Source organism: Odontesthes bonariensis, chromosome 20 (genome assembly GCF_027942865.1).
Source record: "Odontesthes bonariensis isolate fOdoBon6 chromosome 20, fOdoBon6.hap1, whole genome shotgun sequence".
NCBI classification, from domain to species: Eukaryota; Metazoa; Chordata; class Actinopteri; order Atheriniformes; family Atherinopsidae; genus Odontesthes; species Odontesthes bonariensis.
The window spans coordinates 15770844-15784048 of record NC_134525.1 but is presented as its reverse complement, the minus strand read 5'-3'; the positions used below and the strand labels follow the sequence as shown (position 1 = coordinate 15784048).

General features: G+C 39.7%; 1 protein-coding gene across 5 annotated transcripts in view; it reads right to left on the bottom strand.

Annotated features, from left to right (window-relative positions):
- The window catches only part of pip4k2aa (phosphatidylinositol-5-phosphate 4-kinase, type II, alpha a), a 29082-nt gene that overhangs the window by 9765 nt on the left and 6112 nt on the right, over positions 1-13205 (bottom strand). For all 5 annotated transcript variants that reach the window (XM_075453022.1, XM_075453024.1, XM_075453023.1 and 2 more), the window contains exons 2-6: positions 5119-5216; positions 4899-4995; positions 3660-3812; positions 3245-3391; positions 2908-2946 (exon numbers count right to left, since the gene is read on the bottom strand). In XM_075453022.1, the coding sequence (XP_075309137.1) occupies positions 2908-2946; positions 3245-3391; positions 3660-3812; positions 4899-4995; positions 5119-5216 (534 nt within the window). The remainder of the gene's footprint in view (positions 1-2907; positions 2947-3244; positions 3392-3659; positions 3813-4898; positions 4996-5118; positions 5217-13205) is intronic.

The following is a 13205-nucleotide window of genomic DNA, read 5'->3' as shown; positions in this document are numbered from 1 at the left end:
CATTTGTATGCAATAAACCTGCATGCTGCCAAACATCTGACCCTGTGCAGTACTGCATCTAAGGGCTTACACTTTGCGTAAAAGGGGATATAAAATATCAAGACAGCTGATACTCATTAATACTGCCACATTAAAGCCATGTGCCCTCAATGGAGACACCAACCGGTGCTGCAGTGAGGAGAGAGGAAAGTATAAAAAAAAACTACTAATGCCGAGGGGCAGAGCAGACAGCTGGAAGAGAAACAGGTTCTCTTACCAAAAACCACAGACCGGCAGATGCTCAGTGGAATACAAACACAACCTTTCCATTTTCCAGGTCACAGAGCAAAAACTGCGATCGAGTAAAAACATCAGCGTTTTGAAACTTGTGGATCAGTGTCCACGATAAAGGCAAGATCAGGATTTCTGCCGTCGACCACAAAACAAGTAAAGCAACAAACCCATAAAAGACGTAGTTTGTGCATAACTTCAGATCAATTGATAACAACAAAAACAAAAAAATAAGTTGTCAAACCACTGACCGTTAAACTTGGTAAATCCTATAAAGAAAATGTGTCAAGAGAGCCAGCTGCTGTTTGACAACAAAAACCAGAGGCAGCAGCTAAAAGAAAAGCAAAATGTCTTCTCTGAAAGGGAAAAACACAAGTCAAACTGGATGTGGGTAGAACAGATCATGTCGACAACGTGCAAAAGAATGACGCTGGTGTTCATACACATCGAAATGTGTTAGACATAAAGTCACTTCATAAAGGATGCAGAAAATGTTAGATATCATGCAGATGCATGCATGAAAGGGAGAGCCATGCATTCAGGAGAGTACCCTGCTGTGCTTGTTGTTTTTGTGCATCATTTATTTTTTTTTCCCACACAAAGATGCACTGAACAAAACGCAGATTTTTCCCTCCTGCCAAATGCCACGATGCACTTCGTTTCTCATCGTAGTGGCCACCTACAGGTTGTGTGAGCTTTAATATTAGCGTGAACTGATGTTAGTGTCGTGTCCACTTCAATCACATGAGAATGATTTCAAGGAAGCACATTTACCCACGATCACCAAGTACTTGGTAAATATAACTGTAAGTAAGGCAGAAACCAGCATTCCGTTGTCAGATCCTTCAAATAGTCATAGTCTTATGGTCTGAGATATGTTCTAGCTTTTATGTAAACGTGTGTGTGATCACATGCTGATCATTGCATTCAGTGAGTCTGTGTATCAATAGAAGCTTCACCTTCGTTGCAGTTACTGTACATTTCTAATTAGCTACATTTAACTGAGGGTGATCAACTAAAGGACAATAGGCTGAGGCTGTCATTGTCAAAGAATGACAACGTACTACAGTGCTTCTTACAGTTATTTCCACAGCTACACAGCAAAAAGAGTTTCATCGGCAGATGTGCCGCAGACAGGAAGGGGTCACACACCGGGCTCACGTATGTGTGTATTAAATCCTCAGATGCTGCTTTTTTGCAGACATTCACTGAGAAAAAAAAAACTACTGACAACTATTCCTTCCCAACGTTGCTAAGCTGACAAACAATTTGTAGTCCAGAGCCACAAAGAAGTCAGAGTTAAAAAAAATGTCAGCAACCTTCCCCACCAACGGTCAAATCCCTATATCGTATATCAAAACAAAAACATCTAATGGAGGACCAATTCAGAATTGTTACTCATTTAGAAAGTGCACCGAACCGTGTGGCACTTATAGTTTCTGTGACGCAATTCATTTTTGTCAGAAGACGGCTCTAGCAGCACACAGCCAAAAACTAAAAATAAGCAGCATCTCACACCAACTGCCACACCACCATCGCTACCAATCACACAAAATCTGTTGCTGATACGCAGCACACACATTGGTACACACTGCCATCCCAGATACACGTTGTCGTGCAACATGATCATTCAGAATGAAAACTCAAGACTCAACATCCAACTGAACAAAACTGAAGGAAAAAAACAAACAAAGAAACCCAGACACACTTTGCACACAACCCTCAGTCTTTCACATACAGACAGCAAGCAGGAGAACTAAAGGAACTGCAGGAGCAAGGTTAGAGGGGATGTAGCGAAATAAAGAGACAGAAATAGCGTGCAGTGGCTAGAAAAGGGATGGGGGGGGGGGGGGGGGGGGGGGAGGTGTTTTCTAACTGAAGGAGACGGATATTTGCTCCTGTCATTTGCACCCAAAAGGAAACAAAAACAAACACCAAAGTTGTGTTAGTGCATTTGGGTGATGACAGCGAGCTTGGAACTGTTTAAAGCTGCGTTGGTTTTTCAAAAACACTGGAAACAGGTTGTTTTCACTCTCACTGTCTAATCGTCCACATGGCTTTCAACTGAAACGTAATGACTTATTATCATCTTCGACCTATTTGACGGACACACGCTTTCCATGTTTACCATATCTGCATACATCTTTGCGAGATTCTGAGCGACTACACTGTTCAGTTTCCCCACAGCAAGCTGACAGATTCGTAGTGTGTTGACTCCTCTCCCTTCTGAGAAAGAGATACTTTTTCAGCAACAAATCTCGTCAAAAAACAAGAGGATTGTACCTTTCATAACGAGCAGAAAGGTTTCCAAATGAGTGTTGGAAGCTCCATAAGCTAAATCAAGCTCAATAAATTGATGGATTAAAGCTCTTACTACATAAATTATGACCAATTAAAATATTCAAGAGGCACTTAAGACAGACTGTGATGTGGAGCGATTCACACTGATTTGTTTGTAAAACTGCTCATTGAGTTGGATGTATTTTCTCTTTTTTGGTCTTAGAATGTGAAACTTTGGCCTTTTCTCTTGTGATCGCTAACATCAATATTCTGTTTAAGGCATATAGTGACGGTTATAGGGAGTTTAAACGTGTATGGGTTTGTACAAAAGTTCAGGCTCATGACGTGTGACTGTACCTTCTCCTTGTCGCTCGCCTCTCTTGCCACAGTGGACCCCTAAAAAAAAACAAAAAACCATAATGAAATAATTCACAAACATCTCTTGATCACAAACTAATAAATGGATCACACTTGTAAAGTAAGGATTCAAACTATCTTTTAGATGAGTGACCTTTGCTTGATAGGAAATAATAGAGAAAAATAATAAAACAAGATAAACCACAAAATTAGAGGCATCAATCGATCGGTACAGTGTCAGCTATACAAAATGGATTTTTTTTCTCATGTTCTGATCATCTTCCTGTTGCTAAGTTTTTTTTTTTTTAAATGTTTCTCTCCCTCCACCCCCTCCTACCTTGAGATCATATTTTTTGTAGACGGAAAGACGGTGGGAGAAGACATTGCGCGTTACAATCATGTAGGTCTCATCTCCGTCCACCGTGAGCCGGTACATCCCCAGAAACTGAGGCAGCAGTGTGTTACCATGGCACTCCACAATGAACTGCCAAAAGAGAGTGAGGAATACAAATTTATGGCCACTTTATGGTCACAATGGCTGCTAGCAGCCTCCACAAGTAAGAGAAAACAAAAAAAGGAAACGGCATGATCCCTTCATGAGATTTTGTTCAGCGATAAGCTTTGATGTGATTAGCCGATAAGAGAGCAGTAAAACAGCCATCCTAAGAAATCTGTACCCTGATAAATGAGATTTTCAATGTATCCAACACAAGATTGGTATTTAGATAAGATATAAGATGTCCTGTTTTCACCTGATGGTATTTCTTTAGAATGTTATGCATCTCAGCCACATCCTCGCTGCTGATGGTTTTGATGACGTAGCGCTTGTCGTAAGAGGTATGGAAGCGGGCCCCACTCCGTCCCTGGGCCTCAATGTTCAAAGGAGCGCTGCGTGTCAAAGAGTTCTGCAAAGATGGAATAAAAACAAGTTCAAATATATACTTTCAGATTCATTATTTTCACAGAGAACTAATGTATCGAGAGAATTGCGCATACTGAAACTTTGGAAAGGCGTGTCTCATGACCTCTCATAAATAGATGATGTGAAATGACATTTCTCAGCATTAAAGCGATAAGTTAACTCCTCTCTCAGTTGATTTGGATGAGGCTTTCAGGACATCATGTCCTTGATCTACCTTCTTAATGTCTCACAACCTCCCACGCTGCAGTCTAAACATATGAGCCTCTGACCCCTGCGTCTGCTGCTGTCCAACGCTCCACACAGACCCAAACAGCTGCTGCCCAGACTTTGGAGCTCAAAAGTAACATGATCCAACATCCCCTGGCTCAATGCCTCATTCTCTAAGAATTCCTCACCTATTGGCTCCCTCGCATGTCTTAAACTCTTCATATCTACAGCCTGAGTTGCAAAGTGAGAACTGTCTTTCAAGAGAGCTGGGTATTGTGTTGGTACTTTAGTTACTCTCCTAACAAAAAATAAATTTCTGTTAACATTCTCAATTACAACTAATTACTACTGCAGCATTGAGCGAATTTTACATTCCCATGAACTGGTCATCTTTTTAATATCCCCAACTACCCGCTCACTGCAGCCAACTGCACCCTAATGTAAACATGTAAGAAGGACAGCTGCACTGTGCTGGGATACAATGACCTCCAAATACTGCCAACTCACTGACTGCACTGGGAAACTGGGATTTACATGGAAAGAGTGGAAAAACAAGGAAGAAAAGGACTGGACTCAAACACCACTGACAAAAAAAAGCACAGCAACGGTTTCAAGTCATAAGTGTTGCGTTTTATGGTTTAATTCACAGGACGTGCAACACCACATGGTTGAAGTTGGGAGAAATCATCAGGTTCAGATACATTAATGTTGTGACTGTAAAACCATGCAACTTTCTGGAGAAACCAGCACCCTCAGGTGCCACTTCAAAATTATCTAGTGATAAATTAAAAAAAAAAGACATCTGAGACAGAGGTGATAGTAATGCAAGGACTACTGCAAAAAGTGCAGTATGTCATCATACCGAGAAATCCTGATCATCAATTCCAAACCTCTCCCTGAGGTTTCGAAACACCAGAGGGCAATACTCCTTGAACTTGAAATGGCTGGGCATGTTCTCCCTGTGTGTATAAAAAAAAAAATCAGGACATACAAAGCATACTGTTTAGGAGATGGTGTTGGTGCTAAATATGCTCAGTGACGATCCACATGTTTCATGCTTGTGTGATATAAAAAGACCGTACTTATTGAAGAGGTGGTTGTCCACTTTGATCTTAGAGTAGGCCTTGAAGTCATCTGGCATGAGCATGATGGGAATCTGAACATGGCTTAACTCATTTATCTGTGGGGGGAGAAAGAAAGAAAAAGAGAAAACGGGCAAAATTAGAAACACAAAGCATTCTAAAATAGATCAGTACACACACACACACACACACACACACACACACACACACACACACACACACACACACACACACACACACACACACACACACACACAGCATGTTGGAGGGACTACTAATCCTGGGAAATGCGATGATGAATGACAAACACTTCAAGGGATTGTGGCTTGTGCTTAACCATCTTTACATTTCTTGACTGGTGCAAAGTTACCACGCTAGTCATCTTGCATGACTACACAGTCATTAGGTGAATTCTCAAATGACAAATAAATCAGTGTGAAACAATGCACATAACTACTTGCATCAATAATGTCAGATTCAACCGTACTCACTCTTCTATACATAAATATATTTTTTGCAATTTAAAGAAGTTAAATATTTACAATGATGGACTCACAGGTTAAGATGTTCTTTGTTCTTCTAATTAAAGCCGGGAGATGCCATGTTAATAAGCCTTATTTCAGGTTGTGAACCATAGTTCTGGCCCTGTTCACTGAACTGTACAGTAATATGAACGGTTTATAGATTAAGGATGTTGTAGTCTTCAGATTTCAAGAACTGTAGGGGGAAGGGGAATAGGGATGTAGCCGGATCAACTGAACCTTTAAGGTGTTTTTCTGCCTCTGTGGTATTAAAAATTAGATTGAATGTAGAGTATTTTCATTGGGAGTGGTACTAAGTTGGAAATTCCTAGTGTCTTGACAAACCTGTTTGACACATGAGTTATTATAACAACGATGGCTTCATCAACCTGTCAAAGCGACATCATTTAGTCATTCAGATTTTAGTTAGTCTGATTGAGTTAACTTCATTTGAAGAAAGTAACAAAGAGAGACACAGGTGTGCACAATATTTGCCAATTGTGTGAGCTTGGATGGTAATTTAGGTGAGGTATGCTGATAAAGTACTCATAAAGGCACAATTTTTTCCACAACATGTCACATCACCATGACAGTTTTTATTAGAGTGCAAAGTGTGCAGTGCAACAAAGCGGTGGTGGACACAAGCAGCTGAAGAATCTCCCTTTTTCTACACGTTTAGCTTTATTGAATAGTCAGTGTTCTCTCAACGATACTTGAGAGAAACATGATCTTTTACTTCTCCTCAGGGTATCGTCTCCACCAACACCCTCTTTGACAGATAAGAAGCCGCACCATATCGCAATTCTCACAACAATTTGTTTTGCCATAAATACTCGTGTAAGAAATACATGTCACAATTCATGTTTTGTCATAACAATTCATATCAGTGATGTGGTGGTTGGCACTGACGTCACACTACAGGGCTTGACAACAAGTTCAGGGCGTACCCTGCCTATGGCCTGATGGTGGCTTGGACAGGGTCCAGCCCCATCATTAAAAAAAACAACATGAGCTGTGTGGTTATTCTGAGCTGCTGATCATAAGCCAAATTTACCTACTGCTTCTGTGAGTGCCTGGTAATTCATGTAACGGCAAATGATATGCACGCAATACAAAGTTCAAACTAGTCACACCGCGGCCACTAAATGTTCCTGAAAAGCTCCAGAGTGCTCACTCAAACATAACACTGATATGGTCAGGTGACATCTAATTAATAGAAGGCCGTGCATACCCGAAACAAACTCAAAATGTTATATGTCTCAATAACTGTGACACATGTAGGTCTGCATAAGGATTCGACAGAATGCGACACCACAAGATGCTTTTAAACCTTGCACACTAAATAAGCCGCAGGGCTTCAAACACCTACGGTACATTGCAGGAATTTCCACTTGGAGCGGACATAGTTCACACTGCTGCATTACGCAGACCTGGCATTTGTTATGACTCACACACAGCTTGCTAATCATAAGAATTGGGTGTGTATGCATGTTTATTTGTTGTTCCCTGCAGGTAGAAGAGCTGGCTGGTTGCTTGCTTTATGCTCTATTTATAACCTAACATTTCACCATGTATTTTTGCAGTATTTTTAAAATGCACATAAAAATCAGCTTATGTGTCCGGTTTCACCACTCGGATGCAACAAGATTAGAATCTTAAGGGGAGTCGGGGATTGTTTGAATACACTTGAAGAATGAGAGTGCAATTCAAATTTGTTGAAACTTGATTTTTGAGAAAAGGCACAGGCCTGATGTACATGTTTTTTCTGTTTGCACCCTTTTAAAGACCATATGGTAGCCAACACGTAACCAGAAATAACTGAGTTTATAACCGCAATATCATCTGAAGACAACCCCAACCACCAAAGACAACAGCTCTGGCCCTTGGTGCATGTAACCGAGAAAGTGGTTCATGTTAAAAAGTCAACATGCTACCCAGCCTTAGGCAGAAGAGAGGTACCATTACAACAGCTAATGGAGAGATAGCAACTCCAAACCACTACAAGTCAGGCCAGAATATCTGAAGTTGAAATTTTTTTTAGCAAAGATGGCTAAGAAACTAGCCCTGAAGAGAGCTTTTGCTTTCTAAAAACCTGTAATGTAGGTGTGTGTGTGTGTGTGTGTGTGTGTGTGTGTGTGTGTGTGTGTGTGTGTGTCTGTTTTTAAGCAGCTTCTGCACTCTTGGCAGTCTTTGTTGCCACTGTCTGAACACACCTGATTGAACTAACTCACTTTAAAAGGACTAACAATTAAAAACAGTCAATATTCAAAACAGGCACTGGCAGCACACAGCATGCTGGCAAAGATGGTGGATTGGAGGGTGAAAGAAAATATCCTCCTGTAAAACAAAAGGAGACATGCCTTGAAACAATTGGTTAAGCCTATTGTGCCTGATCAATTAATCGAGGTTAAAAGGCATTAGGTCCAACTGAATGTAAACTAATACCAAAACTCTACTCTGAAGCGCTAAAGAAACAGCGTTTGCCCTGATGTGTTAAAGCCTGCTTCTCCACCACTTTGCCTAAAACCGCTTTAGCAAACAAATTCATATGCACTAATTGATCACAGCTGCATTTTAGGAACAAATACACGTTTACAGGCATCTTTACAGCATAAACTGAACATCTGCATACTTTAGATATGCTCTGGTGTAGCTAAGCATTATTGATAATGAAACAAAAGCAAAGACAAAGAAGCAACACAGCATAGAGTTTGAATACATCATTAACAGAAGAGTTTTACTTTCTGTGTAACTGTATCTGAAAAGAAAGACAGCAAGAACCCAAAGATAATGAAACAATGGCATGCGTGAGAGTAACCCAAGCATGTTTCAGCTCAGCACCCTTGTGTGACAGGCACTGATGTCAGTGATGCTAAAACAGATGCATCTTTGGTACGTAGGGAGATGTCACCTCACCAACAAGGCCACGTTTCAAACATGAGAAGAGATTATGCCTAAATATTACCGGCTTGATTGCGCATTATGCAAGTCAGTGAGGTCACCAGAATGCAGAAATCATCAACATGAATGAATGCCGTGTAAATAGAAAGTGAAAGTGAAAAAAAACAACAATATATGGAGTATCTATATCTACATGAAATACTGTGTAATAACTCTTATTTAATTTTTCAGGCTACTGACATAATTTATATTTTGAAGAGCAGCTTTTATTTTTTGCTTTCTCAAACACATGCGTGTATGTGCTCATCTTCCAGCAGCTATCAAACTTGCAGATAAATTTCACACCACCACTTCCTTTTTGTCTCCATGGTGATAAAGACTGGTTTTCCGGCCCGGAGTGAAGCAAGCGCGTGCTGTTGCTCCATTACACAGGAAGCCGGTGAGAGCGAGTGTGCTCTGTCAGCATTATGGTATAGCCTTCCTTTTCTGAACAATGACTTGACTCGCTCCTAACAGATGACACACACTACTAGTATGCTGACAGAGATGGATATATTGGATGGGGGGGTATCACTGGAGTTACAAATGTAAGACTTATCAGGCTCTTGCCAGAAGGGAAACATTTGCTAATGAACAGGAAAGCTATAACCATCACTTTTGTTATAATTTTTGACTATTTTGCAAAGTCTGATAGAAAGTGTTAAATGTTATCACCCTGACAAGTTATTCTTGAGTTGTATGTTTTTTAAGTTAACACTGAAACAGAATTTGGACATTTTTTGGTACAAAAGCCATCAAACTTGAATTGATATGTAATACATACCACTGAAGGTGAAACATATGTACAGTGTGTCTAGTTGGTCTGTCATTGGCAAGTAAAATCGCTGCACGTGGCCTGAATGCAATGATTGGATGGCCTACCAGTAGGTGCCTAATGTGCTGCTCATAAGCTGAACTGTCAGGGGTTGTGTCAGACTTGTTTGAAAAATGACTGATGGTCAATAATTTTGCAAAGATTTAATAGATGGCAAGTGTTTCTTTTTTAGGCTTTTTACTAGGGCTGGGAATCGATCCGAATTCCCTAGATCGATTCGATTTCGATTCACAAGGTCACGATTCGATTCGATCCACGATTCGATCCGATTCGATTCGATATCGATCTATTTACAGACATAATGGAAATAAATACTGTCCAATAGACAAAACGGCCCCATGTGTTGGTGATTGTATCTGTGTATGTGTAAGAGGGACACAGAGAGAGAGAAGAGTCAAGTATCAAGTATTTATTTTAGTAAAAAATACAAGTATTATTTTGAAATGTAAGTAACATAACCATGGCAGAATTAACAATGACCAGAACTAAATAACAATGACCAAATAAAACATAAATAAATTAAAATGAACTGGCCCTCATATTGGAAAACTTCAAGCACCCCCTGCCCACAGTCTTTTAACCAGAGACTTGTGAAATGACATACAGGAGTTTGCTCATGTAACAGATGGCTTAATTGAAAAAAGAAGTCAACATCACACCGAAGGACAGACAGATCGTCACTGGACCACATAAACTAACCCCCAAGCATCCACACTTTATCTGCATCCCTTCTGGGCTTCTACCTGGACTGACTCTCTAATCCAAAATGTTTCCAACCATCTGCCTTCAATCCAGGTGGTGTTTTTAGTGATGCTGCTGATTCAGCCATTTTGCCGCCTTAAGTTTCGATTTCGTTTTGCCGGCACTCGCTTTCTATAGTGCGCCTCCGCGTAAAAAAAAAAAAAAATCGATCCACACATTTTTGGATCGATATCGTGTTTTTTGAGCGTGAATCGATATTGGATATTGGATCGTGGATCGATTTTTTGAACACAGCCCTACTTTTTACACACTATTACTGTCTCATAGTTGGCATTTTGGATCTGACTGGCAGAATTGTGACTGAAGCAAAAACTGAGGAGCATTAACCAGCAAATTATGAAATTTTTGGTTCTAAGCAGACAATAACATGTGGGCTAGATTTGTTCAAGCACCCGATTTCGTGTCACAACGTCACAGAGCAGTTTGGTCACATGCATGAAGCGAAAGTGCAGGCTGTCTAAATTTCTATATAACCACTTAACTTGAGAATTAAGAGAATGTGAAGCTATGCAACAACATGTTCCAATGTAAGACGGAGTGGCTTCTTGTAAAAGAAGAGATGGAGATGGGAAAAGGAGCGTAAAGGTGGACCCTTTACTGCTTAAAGCGAGATCTGCCTGGTAATAAGCACGTATTATGAATTCTGATTCCCAACATAATCCGATCCTCATTTGTTGGCCAATTTATCAAAGCGTACAAATTCCAAATGCATTCAGCTGTGTTTTTATTTGATATATTCACATGCACAGGGTTTTTGATAAAAGTCAGTATTTTGATGATAAAGAGTTTTCATTTTTAAACTCAATAGCTAAAAATCTTTAGCATTTCTTTAGGAGGAGGATATATGGGCTGGATTAGGATTTTAGGGGCAGATCCTGCAGTTTAAGAGTAGAAACACTATGTTGGAGTTAGAATGAAAGGTCCATGCAAACAAAAGACCTCAGAAAAAGCAAGAAGATGCATCTTAAAAAAAAAAAAAAAAAAAAAAAAAAACCTTCACGGTGCCTAACCACATTCAGTACAGGCATGTGAGTGTTGACCTACAAAGACAGAGGGCCGGTCATGCTGGCACTGCTAATGTGAACCACAGTCTGAAAGCCATAATAGATAGAATTTCCCCTTAACCTTACAAATGAAACTCAATTTTGACAGTTTTGAGACTGACACTACTTTGAGAAAATTAATTTAGTCTTTTGTTTCTCTCTTCCAAATTAAAGGAAATCAGTCATCAAGTAAAGTTGTACTTTAAAACAGGATTTCCAAGTGCATACTAGCACTAAATCATAAGATACTTCCATGAGTCCCAGTTGATATCGTTGCCTTCAGGAGCCGAGATGTGAGGTGTCAGCTTTTTCGGTTTTCTTCACCCATAATCATCACACATATTAGCTGTCGGTCACCCCTGCAGATATTTATATCATCAAACTCTTATGCAATCCACAGAACCAGACACAGCTACTTCGAGGCAGACAGAGCGGGTGAATGCAGAAAGTAAAATAAAGTATGGAATTCAGATATACTACATACACAGGATGATGCAAGAAAAAAAGCTAATGAACCAGCAGAAGAGAGCTTAATTAAGTTACTGGAAGAAAGAAGTGGCACTATGACGAATAAAAAAACCAAGTAAACTAAAAAATTCTCTTCAAACCTGATTAAGATTTAAATAGAAAATAGGATCCATCTATCCTCAGACAGACAAATAGGTTAGAAAGATGGATCTATAGATAAGAATTTTTTTGGTCCAAAAACACCCTAAATAAACTAGAAATGACCAGAGTAAATGACATGCAACAGCTGGTGAGGAAATGCTGGACTTCTTCTATTATACAGTGGGTGTCCTTAACTGTGACAATGCAGCAATCAAGCCAATGATAAACACTCTCAGGGGACATATTGTGACACAGTGTGTTCGAACACCCAAAGAATTCACACAAAGTAGTAACGGATGAACCAGAACTATGTGCCTTTCTGACCGATTTACAAATTTGTCAAAGTATGGACGCATGCAAGATTTACTTGAGAAACAAAGCTCCTGAAACGAGGTGCATGGCATCCTGACACCTTTTTAGAATTCTGTATCTTTAGTATCAAGGCCTTATATCCAAGATGAAAAATTAGAGCTGTGCGTTATTGATGATTTATCATTAATGCAGTGTCCACGTGTGCCATATATAAGTAACGCAAGGGCATTTTGATTTGAAAATAGGCAAACACAGATGTATTGATGAGGCCTGAAATTCAAATTCGAGGAGGTCTTGCTTTTATGTGCGTGTTCCACAACCAACTTGCATCAACAGGTACAGAGATGGAATGCAGCTTGTGTTAATAAACCTGAGATTAGCAGCATATATTGAGATATTTGTTTTTACATCACGAGCAATTTTGCCATTGCAGTGTTTGGCAGGAAATTTTGCAGATTTTAATCAATATTTTTTCAGCAAATCCTAAAATGATCCGAGTTGTCCCACGCATCTGACTCGCCATGTTAACACAACTCTCTCTAACCGAGTTAGCATTCCTGTCAGTGATGTGTGCCGATAGGTTTTCCTAAGTTTTGTGACGTACGTCACGTGCAAACGTTTTACAACAAGAAGGCAAAAGGGAAGGCTAATCTTGGACAGTTTGTCTTTTTGTGAGCTATTTCCTTAAGGCTAAAAAATTCCTCTATAGCAGACCCAAGACTTACACTTATTTTTTCTCTCTGTTTTCTTAAATTCTCCTCTAAATTGTATTATATGTCCGATTTCCATGCAACTTTTTGCCCTAAAGATATACACAGCCATGCACACTGGAATCCAATGTCCAACGTGTCCACCAAGATGATAAAGAACCAAGATCTATTTTAGTCTCATACAGAATTAGAAGCAGGAGAAGCTTTTGAATGACTCAACTGACTTATCTCACAGATGGTGTAAGCTTTTACACTACATTTCAGTGCTTCCAGGAAAAAAAAAGAAGCTTTACACTTCATTTGTTTCCAAAAAAAAAAGCTATTTAACTTATTCAAACTTTGATGTATGCATGCA